The 14485-nt window shown below is 38.8% G+C and overlaps 1 protein-coding gene across 1 annotated transcript in view; it reads right to left on the bottom strand.

Annotated features, from left to right (window-relative positions):
• Positions 1-1883: 1883 nt before the first annotated feature.
• The window catches only part of LOC126426917 (inhibitor of growth protein 5-like), a 37018-nt gene continuing 24416 nt past the window's right edge, over positions 1884-14485 (bottom strand). The window contains exons 4-5 of the mRNA XM_050089022.1: positions 8247-8587; positions 1884-4248 (exon numbers count right to left, since the gene is read on the bottom strand). Coding sequence (XP_049944979.1) covers positions 4147-4248; positions 8247-8587 — 443 coding nt within the window. The 3' untranslated portion in view covers positions 1884-4146. The remainder of the gene's footprint in view (positions 4249-8246; positions 8588-14485) is intronic.

The following is a 14485-nucleotide window of genomic DNA, read 5'->3' on the forward strand; positions in this document are numbered from 1 at the left end:
TTACAATATGATCACGGCTGAGCATCACCACATTTTTAGGCAATGAAGGCTTTTTAAACAAGGTGAGTTACTCCAATTATTATTCCATACGACATTATTGAAGGAAAATATGCAAAATATTTCAACTTACTGATTTGTCTCTCCCCAGGGTTTGTAATGATTCCAAGTGGATTTGCAAAAATTCCAAATGTGACTAAACTAAGTTGTTTTAGGAGTTCTAAAATATGCTTTTCCCAGTTTAAATTCTCAATTTGGAAACCTACAATTTTTGAACTTTCTACCACATTCATTAATTCCTCACCATATGTTACACTTACTGTTGTACCCTAGATATGCAGAGCTGAATAAAAATTGAAGGTGAGACTATTTGTAGAAAACCAATGACACTTAAGAACATTGTTTACTATTTCTTCTGTTGCTGTATTTATGTTTGCATCAATTACAATACTAGTTTCATCCGCAAAAGGAACTAATTCTGCTTGTATATTACACGGAAAATGGTTTAGCTGTATAACGAACAATGAGGGAGCTGAGACTGAGCCTTGGGGAACTCCCTATGCGATTTCTCACCATTCAGAGGAATCTCTGCTGATTACGTTGGTTGAGTTACTAAGCACAACATTCTGCATTCTTTTGGTTAGATATCATATCATCCATCAGTCAGTTACACCATCAGTGATTCTTGAATGGATCCGCAACTGAAGACAGGGTTTTTATCAGCAAGGAACTGAGAGTAGGTAGAATGTTCCAACCAATGTTTACAAAGACTTCATGACTAAGTTGAAAAGTAGTGTCATGTATCTGTGTCGCCTCTGAATGTAGTGCAGCATTCAATGAAAGTTACTTGGTCTGCCATAATAATGTGTAACTTACTTTTCAAAGTCCCCTTGCAAATAGGTGGAAAGACCCATTCTTGTTTGTATACACAGTTCCAATCAATCACTGACATCAGTCACATCCACTACATATATAGGAGTGTGCAACTGCAGCAATTTTAAGTGGAACGACCCCATAAAACTAAACATACAAAAGACAGATGCCAGACAGAGAGTCATTGGAAGACTCTCCAGGAGATAGGTTACAAAAATCTCTTTGGTCTGACACCCATACCAGAAAGAACTGATAGAGGAAATAGAGAGCATCAAAAGAAGATAAAATACATTTTGTCAGAGGTTCATTTGTTAGTGTGGAAATGTCACACAGATGATCAGGCACACCAGTGGCAGGTGCTATAAAGGAAGTTTTCTCCAAAATGGTGCAGTTTACTTTAAAATTCTGCAAGTGTAGGTTCACAGAATACTCAACCAATGTATCACTTCCTCCTACATATATCTCACAAACAGACCATGAAGGTATACTTACAGAGATTCGATCTCACATGGGGGCTTATCAACAATCATTCTTCCTGCAGGCTATTTGGGACTGTAAAAGGAGAGGGGGATGGGCAAGGTGGCAGTAACAACAAAAACACTGTGTCACACACAGTTAAGATGGCTTGGGAAGTGCAAAGTTTGCAAGCTCACTATCGAATCGAATAACTTGTCTATACCCACATTTTGTAACTATTTCTGTAGTGGAAGAGAGAATCTTTCCAAACATAATTATTTATATTTTACTCAGATTTTTTTTCCTGTTGCAATGGATACAGTTACTGCCCATGGAAACCTTGGCAGCTTTCTCCTCCTCCTTTGAGAGACAGAAGGATTCATGTTTTACGTCTGAATTCCAGCCTTTGAAATAGGAAATATTTCGGGCCCACCTTATCATCTCATTCCGATCCTTTACATTTCCTGCATACAATGTATGTAGATTACTACTAAGCAACTGTGTGCAAATGAGGTGAGGTGTAGTGAGCTTAAAAGATAAAAGAAATGTAGCAGCCATATACGAAAATGTAATTTAATGTTCTTTTGACATAATACTTTACAACAGGTTCTAGTACAGAACTGTGTATGCTAAGTGAAACACAGAGGCTTATACTTAACAACAATTTGATCATTTGCAATCATTACTGACATAATATTTTTTATACATGAAACACATCAAAGGATATCTGAATGTTATATCACAATTACAGTTATTTAAAGTATTCAACATGCAAACAAACTAATCTTATCATGTTGACCTTAATTCTGTAAGCCAAAGAAGATAGCAGGAACCACACTTGAAGTGGAATCTTAGTCATTAAAGCCGATTAACCCAGAGTATATTGCCATAAAAATATTTTAAACAGGAAGGGATTCATAAGGAGTTTGACATAGAATACCTAAAACTGAGCATACACTAAAATTTTTTTATAAATACAGATCTATCTGTTAAAAAATCTATGCAGTTAATTGTCAAAAGAACACATTAAATTATGTTGTATATACACTTACATACATATATGCAATATAAAAATATAAACAAATAACATAATACTTTTCAGTTACTTAAAAAAGAAGAGGAAAAAAATAACAGGAGGATGTGGAAGAGAAAAACAGATTAAAAAGTTATCCACAGTTGCATAAAAATTGACAATTTTGTTCTTTAAACCTTATTCATGGATTAGAATATCTATAATATGTAACACATTTCTTTCATAAACATCATCAGGCACCTAAATGTGCACTTTGTCTAAACTTTGCCATTGTAGCCAGATGTGTGGTCTGAACAAAAAAATATTTCTCCACCTGATACACTTCACACCATCTCAGTTTTTCACAACATGCACTGCAGAGTAAATTTTACGATATATATCATTCCACCATCAGCTGTAATAATTTAAAATTCCTAGTCTTAACATACCCTAAAATTTTCCAATAAGAATGGCAATGTTAACAAATTATGACAATTCCTGTCAGTTAGTCTTTGAAAATCTTTGTAGATACAATGTTCACTGTGGACATTCTTTTGAAGCTCCTATACTCCCTCACTAGTGTCAAACTCTTTCTTAAAATAAATTAATCATCCTTCACTTCTGCCTCCTGGGGGTGAACATACAAGCCACAAAATTAATTTAAAACTGTGATGTCCCATAGTGAAAGATTGCAGGAAAGTCATCCACAGTGTCTACAACTCATATAAATCCATAGGAGACAGAACTGCTGAAAGGGAATTTAAGCACTACCAGCCATTCTATCCTCCCAGAGTTTTACATTTTTCTTAAGCGCATTTTCCTTTGGATATACACACAAATTCCCACTAAATAATACTGTTCCTTAGTTTAGTGATGAAAGTTCTTATTACAGAAAAATTGCAGTTAGTGGTTGAATTGTTTGCAGATTAAATGTGAAGAATTAATATAAAGATGGCTCTGGCTCATATCTTACACTCATTTTGATGAGAACATGTGACTAATTTGCCACAGCAACCCATGGCTCAGGACTTTTGAGGCTATTCCACATTTGTGTTAAATGCTCAAAACATTACTGTGGGGCAGGAAATTTTAACAGTTTTGATAAAACTCCAAAACTTTGGTACCAGATGGCATCAGAGTTTACATTTTACAGCCTCAGACAATTCAACGCACTTTTTTGCAGCTGCGACCTTCACATTGTTTTTATATCTGTAAACACTAACATAGAAGCAGCTGGACTTCAGAACTCAAAGATCCACAGCTGATACAACAGAGGTGTGGCACTCACTCTAATAACCATAGGCAGATTCCCAACCGAAGAGAGGACAATCTTCACCCACACAACCCTCCCCATAGAATAATTTCTATAATTGTGTAAAACACTGAAGATGTGATGGGCCTTGAACTGACAAAATTTTTCTTGCTAGAGTAATAAGGAACATATATATTGTAAAATATAAACAGTATTGTGGTTCTGTCATGTTTCCTTCGTTTAAAATAATAAGAACCACAATTTCCTTTTAACTGAATTCTTAATGACATTTATTCTTGTGACATTACCTATCTTCTGTGACAAAGATGAACTTAGTGAGAATCTGTAAGTGTGTGCTGTCCCTTGCAATCCTCTAATATGTTTTGTCATTATGAAGTACCACAATTTATGAGTAATTTCACACAGTGATTGTAGAAGATGAAGATAACTGACCATTCTAAGCAACTGTTCCACACTGCTGAGTGAACACAGACAGATTTCTGCTGCCAGAAACGTATACACCTGGGCGTCCAGACTCCACCGCATTCCACTCTGCTCATTTCTTCTTGCGGTCCGCTGTGCATTTTGGACAGAACCACTTGCCCTTTGGTTTTGTCACCAGACCCACGCACGCAAAGTGGAACCACTCTATCGGACACTGCAAGCACACACACACATTTACTAGAATAGTGAACAAGGGCTACTGCAATAACAAACAGTGCAAAAATTAGGGATATATTTAAATTAATGACATCACATTTTTTCTTCAGCTCTCCCTGGAAGTGTATGTTCTGAAAGTAGCAAGTGCAACATCAGTGAAAACAAAAATGCAATTACATGGAATTTAATCTGGCTTACACGAAACTCAGTTTTTACCAAAAGAAAAAAGAAATTGAAATTACAAGAATGTAGCTGGATGCAATACGTAATGTTGTCATAGTTGTGGTTTTCAGTCGTAAGACTTGTTTCATGCAGCACACGAATTTTTGTCTACATAACACTCAAATAATACTGGGTGTAGCAATATAACTTCCCAATTTCAAAATGCAATAAAATCCCCTTTATAAAGCAGAATTTTTTATGAAACTTCCTGGTAGATTAAAACTGTGTGCCCGACCGAGACTCGAACTTGGGACCTTTGCCTTTCGCGGGCAACTGCTCTACCATCTGAGCTACCGAAGCACGACTCACGCCCGGCAAGATACTGGCAGAAGTAAAGCTGTGAGGACTGGGCGTGAGTCGTGCTTCGGTAGCTCAGATGGTAGAGCACTTGCCCGCGAAAGGCAAAGGTCCCGAGTTTGAGTCTCGGTCGGACACACAGTTTTAATCTGCCAGGAAGTTTCATATCAGCGCACACTCTGCTGCAGAGTGAAAATCTCATTCCAGAATTTTTTATATTTATTTTTAATACTGTAGGTACATACTTAATGTTTTGTTTAACACAGTTTTGAAAATCATATGAGGTAAGTGCACCTCCCCATTCTCCCCATTGTCCAGGTGCGCCAATGTAGCTTCCTTGGTATATCAACAATATAAGAAAAAGACAGATTACTACTCACCAGTGAGTAGTAATCTATTCCTTATATTGTCAATGTAATTTCCTTCTTTAACACGGGCACCATTCAAGCTGCAGCAGTCACAACGGGGCAGGAGTGGCCTTATTCGACAGGTGCAGTTCTGAAGTGTTGTCCTCTTCCAGGTCAGTCAATATCATGCGTCTGAACACCGAGGAGCCTACTTTTTGAACAGATGCTGTGTCACGCAACCCAGCTCATCTTTCGAAATCGCTTCAACACAATCCCGTTGGTCCACGTTCTGGACTGGAAATCAATTCTTACACGGGTCATCACATTCAGACAAACCGCAAGTACAACAATGAGAAGCACTGGAGTCCCTCAGCCCATCACATCATGTGATAGCATTGAGAGCTTCAATTTCACAATCCCCACAGCATTCCGTGTGCAGTCAAGTGTCTGTCATTGCACTTTCCGACTGCTGAATAAGGCAAATTCTTCATTATCATCCGTAGAAGTTGGCGATTGTGCAGAAGCTCTCTGAAGGTGACCCCAATTCTTGGAACCACACACACACACACACACACACACACACACACACACACCACAAAGCACAACTCACACACACATGACCACTGCCTCTGGCTGCCAAGGCTGGACTGTGAGCAACTGTGCATGATGGGAAAAGCAATCTGTATGGGTGAGGTAAGTAGGAGTTTGGGGGTGGGGGGTGGGGGAGGGATAGTGGGGGATAGTAAAGTGCTTCTTCTACCCACTATTCTTCCCACCCCTCTCGCAGTGGTATTCCGCTGGCTACTGAACCCACACAATATCCTCATCCATCTTTATTCTCCCACTGCCCCAACACATGGCTCATATCCCTGTAATAGACCTAGATGCAAGACCTGTCCCTGACATCCTCCCACCACTACATACTCCAGTCCGGTCACGACCATCACCTATCCCATCAAAGGCAGGGCTACCTGTGCAGCCAGTCATATCATCCACAAGCTAAGCTGCAACCTCTGTGCAGCATTATACGTGGGCACAACAGCTGACAAGCTGCCTGTCTGCATGAATGGCCAACACCAAATTGTGTCCAAGAGAGTGCAGGATCACCCAGTTGCTGAATATGCTGCCCAACACAATGTTCTTCACTTCAATGACTGCTCCGCAGCCTGCACCATCTGGATACTTCCTAGCAACACCAGCTTTTCTGATTGCAAGATGTCCTACATTCTCTTAACTCCCCTGGCCTCAACCTAGCTTAGTCACTGTCCTTCACCCTGCTCCGGCCCCAATACTACACAACCTTCTATGCACCAATGCACACACAGTTTCTTTCCCCTCCTCTTCTATCTCTTTTTTCCCCTTTCCCTCTCCCGCCTAACCCTCCCGACTGCACCTAGCTGCCCTACCCTGTCCCAACAATGTCTCTGAATGCTCCCACAAGCCATTCCCAACACCACCCCAGCCACCTCCTTATGCCCACCACTCTGATTTCTTCTCCAATCACGTGCAGTTGGTCACAGTCCAGCCTCAGCAGCAAGAGACAGTGATCATGTGTGTGAGAGTTGTGAATGCTGCTGCTGATATTACCCTACATTTGTCTGACCAGAAATCCTCATTCTTATCCATTTCACTTTTCTGAACTTGACTATATCTTCAATGGGCCTTCACATTCCCCTTTCCAGACTTTCTAGCTTCCCTACCACACTCAAACCTCCAACATTCCACACCCTGACTCTTAGAATGTTAATCTTTTGTTGGTTGTTCAATATTCTTCTCTTGGACACCATCCTTTCGGCAGTCCCCTCTTGAAGACCTCATTAGGAGACTAATTCAGAATCTTCTGTACTGGAGAGATCACTGTGACACTTTTTCAATTACTGGCCACAAGTCCTGTGGATACGCATTATGTATCTGTAATGCAGTGGTTCCCACTGCCTTCTGCAGTCTCATAACATCGATCACTGCTGATTATTCCGCCTTTTAGGGGCAGTTTCCCACTGGAAGGGAAAGGGTGTGTCCTGCTGCTATGTCAGCTCCTCCACCCTTTTCAAAGAGGCCATTGGCAGAACAAGGGTGATTTCTTGTGCCGGAAGTGTTTGCCCGCCATTGCTGACGATTTTTATTCAAAATTTAAGCAATGGCATTGTTCAAACCTGGGACCCAGGACGCTTTTGATCATTGACACATCATATTTCGGAAACAACCGAGCTCATTTAAGTACTTTTTACTTTTTGGTTACTGAGATAGCTCACTCAGCAACAGATCATCTAGTTATTTATTGTTATCCCCCCCCCCCCCCCCCCAAAAAAAAGGAAAAAAAAAAAAATATCCGGGTCATACTAACTGTGAAGTCTGAAGTCTATATTCCACAAAAAAATCAAATGAAAATTATGAAAAGTCTTAAAAATGGCTGTGAAACAGCAATTGTGTAATTCAGAATAGACTGGAAAAAAAGCCAACCAGTTGCAAATTGAGGTTTATTTTCCCTTGACCATGGTTTTGACATTTGTAAAAATATCTTCTCCGGAAGTATTGGCCTTACTACATCACGTGATCCCTTCTGAAGAAGATATTTATATAAACATTGAAACCATGGTCAAGGAATAATAGACCTTTATATACAACTGGTTGGCTGATTTTTTCAATCTATTCCAAAAATTATGAAATTCACATATGGTATAGGGTCTCTAGCAAGTCAAATTAATTTCATTTGGGACTGGAGATGCATTTATTTTTTAAAGGGGCAAATTCCCATGCCTTAACAAATTTCCTACTTGAGAACTGGCAAGCAAAATGCTTTGCACAACAGAAGTGTCAACACAGTGAGATCTCTCATGCCAGTAGTATAAAGATGCCATTGGTGTAGTGTTGGCTGAAACGGTCAGCCCACTACCTGTCTAGTACCTGCTACTTTAAATTGGACTACAGGGTAAAATGAAGGACACGGATTTAATCTGAAGAGCACACTAGACTGACAGTGTCACTTGCGCAGAATCTAACACAATAATTGAGAATTAAAATCGGTCAGCAAAGTATGTGACATCGGTAGTGGGGCACCCCGAGAAAGGTGAGAGGTTTCAGGTCCGAATACCCAGCCGGCACACGACACGAAAGCAGAAGCGGTACTCACATCGGGGTTGTCGCAGCCGATCATCTCACCATAGGAGACCTGGTGGCAGAGGCAGTAGGTGGGCTCATTGGGATCCACCGGCATGTCCAGCACGTCAGACGGGTGTGCGATGCCCGCCAATGCTGCCGCCACTGCCGCACCGCCACCCAAATCCCCGCTGTCTCCGCTGCCCGCACCCCCTGACCCTCCTCCGCTCCCGGCACCGCCGCCCGCACCGCCACCTCCGCCCTTCTTCTGCTTCTTACGGGACGACTTGACCGTGCCGGACCCGCCGTCGTCTTCTGAGGATACGCCGCCACGCTTCTTGCTGCGCTCCTTGTCCCTCAGCTTCTTCCGGCCTTCTGTCGAAACAAGGTACACGGTTAGGGCAACTGAGACAGTTGAAATTTCACCAACTGTTTGTGTCAAACTGGTTGGCTGTGTTATTTCTCCACTGAAACGTATATATGCTTGCTGAAAGAAAGCGGTGTTCAATATTGTAAGTTTGTGCCGGTTGAGAAGAAGTGTTCAGTCCAGACTAGGCATATGTTTACAGCAAGATGAGGTGCTACCTGAAAGTCAACATCATTTGAATTTTGTGTGCAAATAGTTACAAGTGCAAAGTGTGGTGTCCTCCAAATGAATACTAAAAAGAATCCATTAAATTTTTGTTACACAATAAAACACACAAGTTTAAAGATCGTCAATTAAACTAAATACCTAAGGTTGAAAATTAAGAACAACTTAAACTGGAGCCATCACATAGAAAATGTTGTGGAAAGGGTGATCTATAGATTTGGTTTTATTGGCAGAAAACTCTGATGATGCAGTCTACTAGGGACTGTACACTATGCTTGCCCGTCCTCTTCTGGAGTACTGCTGTACGGTATGGAATCCTTATCAGATAGGACAGACAGAGGACATCAAAAAATATCACGATATAGGAGGGAGAGTTTCACGGCCATGATACACAAGTTCCAGTGGCAATCATTACAACATAGGCAAACTGTTTGATCTGCCAGGAAGTTTCATATCAGTACCCACTCTGCTGCAGAGTGAAAATTCATTCTAGAAACAATCTCTCCCAGACAGTGGGTAGCTAAGCCACATCTTCGCATTATATAATTTCTTCCAGGAGAGCTTGTCCCGCAAGGTACACAGGAGAAATTCTGTGACTTTTGAAAGGTAGGAGACAAAGTACTGGCAGAAGTAAAGCTGTGAGGATGGGTCGTCAGTCGTGCTTGGGTAACTGTTGGTAGAGCACTTGCCCACAAAAGGCAAAGGTCCTGGGTTCAAATCCTGGTTTGGCACACAGTTTTAAAATGCCAGGAAGTTTCAGTCTGAAAAGTGTTTCAATGAATCTTCTGCCAAACACTTAAGTGTCGTCAATTGCATAGCAGTCGTGTGGATGTAGAAGTACCACTACGTGTCTTTCTGTATCTCCTACTCGAATCAAGAAGGAAAATGGTCATGCCCTGTATGATCCGACCTGTTATTGGTGAGCACATTTCCTATTGTCATGCTTCTGTCAGTTTGTGGTTTTGCAATGGTTGTTAAGAGCAGCATACCTGTATAAAATTTCGTTTTAAACTTGAGCAAACTGCTGTGGAAACACACCAACCAATGAACCAAGCTTTATGAGACGAAGCCAATTACAGAATTATGAGTGGTTAAAGCATTTCAGAAATGGACAAACATTGATTGTTGGATGCCATTTCTGTCAGCACTCAACTGGCATCTAACTATAATATGTTGAGAAAGTAAGAAATGCGATTCTGCAAGGTCACAGACAGACCGCTAGACACCTCTGCAACACCTTGGGCACATGCAAATATACTGAGTCAGAGGATTTTAACATAACAAGACTATGCCGAAGTTAATGCCATGACTGCTTGCTGATGACTAAATATAACATGTTCAAGTCTGCAGGGAACTTAATCAATTGCTTCAAGGCAAGTAAAAAGTTGGGCTTACGACTATGGCAGTGGAACTAAGAAGCTAGCACCATAATGGAAGAGCCCTCATTTCACTTTGGCCAATTAAAGCTCAACAAGCCAAGAGTATAATAGTAAGCCCACATGGATCTCTCTCTCTCTCTCTCTCTCTCTCTCTCTCTCTCTCTCTCTCTCTCTCTCTGTGTGTGTGTGTGTGTGTGTGTGTGTGTGTGTGTGTGTGTGTCAGAGAGAGAGAGAGAGAGAGAGAGAGAGAGAGAGAGAGAGAGAGAAAATGTTCATAAAGAACTTGTTGCTTTTTGTTATTTGGTCAATGTGCTCTACTGCAATGTTAAGGGTGAAGTACATGAGAAGAAAATGTGTACAGAAATAATGTAGATTTTTTTTCACAGTGTCTACCACAGCAATGAATTAACTAAAGAAAGTGACATTTTCCACATTTGCTGTATTAATATCATTTGTTCACAAATAGAGCCTTCTAGGCTTTCCTCAAATACACATACAAATATACAGTCATAGTATTTGAAATTATTATTAAATTTCTTCCACACTTAGCTTTACTCTTTATCAATATAAAATCTTTGTAAATGTCAAAGCTGTTAAACCAATGAGACAACATTTAAGAACCAATGCAAATAGAAAACACAACTATAAAGATACTGTCATTTCAGTACATAAAGCATAGTTTTCTCTTGCAGGTAAATGCATTTGAAATATGTCTACATTCACATCATTACATTTCTATTCCTGGAGGTAATATAATATATTCTGTTTTGTACAGAACCACAAAATCTCTTGAGAATGGTCTGTAAGACTGAAACTAGTTTTGAACAAAATAAATTAGCGCGGCAAAGGTGGAAAATGTCACTTTCTATTAGTGAACAAGTGACTTGGTCACTCCACAGTGATAACTCACAACCGCTTACAGGCTAAATTATTCAGTAATTTTAGATTAAAAACACCCACCATACCGCCAGACTGGAAACTGCCTGTGACTGGATTCAAAAGTAGGAATATTTTTAGTAGCAAAAATTATTGCATTTCATTGTTGTAGGATATTGCAGCAACCAGTTTCAAATCTATTTGAAAATAAAAAAAAAAAACACCTTTGTTGCAAAATTATTTAGTGCCAATGACTCGTTTCACTCTTTATGGTTATCATCAGATTGTCTATGATCTATAAAAGCAAGAAACCAAAGAATTAGTAACAGATAGAAGAAGGGGCATGGTCCTATCTTGGTCGTAAAATGAACTGAAAGCAAAGGAGACTTATTTAAAAGTAGCTGAATATGAAACCCATCATCATATAGCCATATAAAATGAAAAATGGATGCAACATTAACTGGATACCAGAATGAGATTTTCACTCTGCAGCAGATATATAATCGATCCATTATAAGAACACATAAGGTCGACCTAGTTCAAAGAAAAGAAACCACCCCGTTTATCATCAAAATGGTACAGAAAGGTGGCAGACAAATTTCACAGATGTACTGCATTTTACCTCACACCACCTGACACAGCCATAATAGCACAAAATAGGGCCACACTTACAAAAATAAAGGCAGTATGAGCCGCACACAGCACAGTGTCCTTTTGGCAAGCACAAATATACTAAATAATAATAATAATAATAATATTTATTCAACATCGAATAATCAAATACAATCCCTAGAAATAATAAAGTTTCAGGACATCATACAGATTATTCTTCTGAATACGTCAGTTTATAAACTAGAAACTAAAGATTTTTTGTATTAATAAATTTTACATTTGGTAGTATACAATCACGATATTACAAATATTGTTTTTATCAACATTATATTAGTTGTAGGTTACTTAAAACTATGAGCTTGACATACTTATGAAGCACTTTTCATACGGATATAATACTCGTCTAGGGAATAAAAAGGGTTTTCAATTAGAATTCTTTTCAGCTGATCTTTTAATTTGTTAGTAGGAAGGGCTGTGAGACTTTTCGGTAGGGCATTGGCTAGCTTCAGCCCAGCATGAAGAGCATTTTTTTCATATAAAGCTGTTCTTTGGCTATTTACATGGTATCTGAACTTTTGCCTTGTATCATACTGGTGCAGGTCACAGTTGAAATTTGGATTTATTGTTTTCACAGGCAATATAACTTTCAATATGTATACACCTATAATGTAAGCACACCTAACTTTGAGAACAGATTCCGACATGATTCTCGAGGTTTGGCACCACAAATAATTATGATAACTTTTTTCTGTAGTATTAATAATGTACTTAGGTTGGCTTGAGTTGTTGCACCCCATATTTCTACAGCATAGTTTAAGTTTGATGAGAATAGGGCATGATAAGCAGTTTTTAGTACACACATGTCCTTACAATATTTGCTAATCATATTTATAGCAAACACATTCTTCGACAGCTTACATGCTAAGGAATCAATATGCATGTCCCATTTGAGGCTGTCCTGGATAGTAATTCCCAAGAACTTTGTCCATTTTTCCTTTTTTACAATGTCACTTCCTATGGATAATTTCATTTCAAATTCTATTTGTTTCCTTGTGTTAAATTCCATCATTGCAGTCTTTGAAGCACTTACATTTAGATGGCTTTCATTAAAATACTTGACTATTTCATTAGTTACACTGTTGCACTGTACCTCCAGACTCTCATAGTCTTTGTGTTTACACACTACTGATGTGTCATCTGCATACAATATTTCTGTACAGTTAGGAGAACAATACTGTGTATCATTAACATAAATCAAGAAAAGAAGGGGTCCCAAGAAAGAACCTTGAGGCACTCCATATTTGATATCAGTAATTTTAGATTTGTAAGACCCACTGTTTGTTTTAAGCAAGACAAATTGTTTTCTATTGCTCATATACGATTTTATTAGCTCATAGCCAGTTCCTCTGATACCCAGGTTCCACAGCTTGTCAAGTAATATGGTGATGTTGACACAATCAAAAGCTTTTTCTAGATCAAGGAACACTCCAGTTACATACTCCTTGTTCTCTATGGCCATTATTATTTTGTGTATTAATTGTGCTGCTGCTACTCATGTTGACTTGTTTTTCATAAAGCCATTCTGATTTTCAAATATTAAATTGTGTTGACTCAGGAATGTCATTAGTCTAGTATAAATAACTTTCTCAACTACCTTAGAAAATGCAGGTAAGATTGAGATGGGGCGGTAGTTTTCAATTTTAGATTTATTACCTTTCTTGTGAATCGGGGTTACTTGTGCTGTCTTTAGACTATCTGGGAAACAAACTGATGCAATTACATCATTTACTGCTGTGGCCATGGCATCAGATACGTTGTCTATGCATCTTTTCAGTGTACTGATAGACAATCCATCATAGCCTGCTGATTTTGTATTTTTTAATGACATTACTATGTTTTTGACTTCCTTGTTATTGGTTGGGGCCAAGTATATGGTTTGTTTGATTGGAATGCCCCTACATCTATGCTGAAGATTCTTAAAATGGTCATTGACAGATTTTCCAACAGAAGAAAAGTACTCATTAAAAACATTTGCAATCTGACATTGACATTTCATGATATGCCCTTTATGGTTTATAGTAAAATCACTTGTTGATCTGTCCTTGCAATCCCTAAAGCTATTTATTACTTTCCAAACAGCTAAACCTGTGTTAGTAGAGTTTCTTAACATTGTGGCTACATATTTACTTTTAGTTTCTAGCAGAAGATCTTTATAGTAATCCTGATAGTTCTTAAATTCTACCTTTAGTATATTATTATTGTTATTATTTATCATTGCATATTGGAAAAGTCTAAGTTTCTCTCTTGCTGTTTTTACTTCTTGATTTATCCAGTTATTTTTTTTGTATCTTTTTGCAGTCATTTACTGTAAAGGTCATTTCTGGACATGAGACATTGAAGCAATAATAAAAATCTGATGAAAACTCACTGAAAGTAATGCTGTTTTTTTCACCCCATTGTAGGCTTTTTAGCAAACTGTTGAAATCTTTAACATTGTCATCATTGGTCATTGTTTTTGTCACATATTGTTTCTCTTTTCTATTGATATGAAGATTTTCAGCTTCTATGAATACCTGTACTGCGTGGTGGTCAGAAACGGGAAGCTTCAGAACTGATGCACTGCATGTAAAGTGGGACATGTTAGTTATAATGTTGTCAATACATGATTTTACACTATTGACCTCTCTAGTGGGCTCATTTATCAGAAATGCTAAGTTAAATTGAGCTAGTATTAGCATTAGTTTTTTAGACACAGAGTCATTGGACAGCAAGTCAATGTTTATATCTCCAGTTAGTATTATGTTAACCCAGCCA

Source organism: Schistocerca serialis, chromosome 11 (assembly GCF_023864345.2).
Source record: "Schistocerca serialis cubense isolate TAMUIC-IGC-003099 chromosome 11, iqSchSeri2.2, whole genome shotgun sequence".
In the NCBI taxonomy this organism is placed as follows: domain Eukaryota; kingdom Metazoa; phylum Arthropoda; class Insecta; order Orthoptera; family Acrididae; genus Schistocerca; species Schistocerca serialis.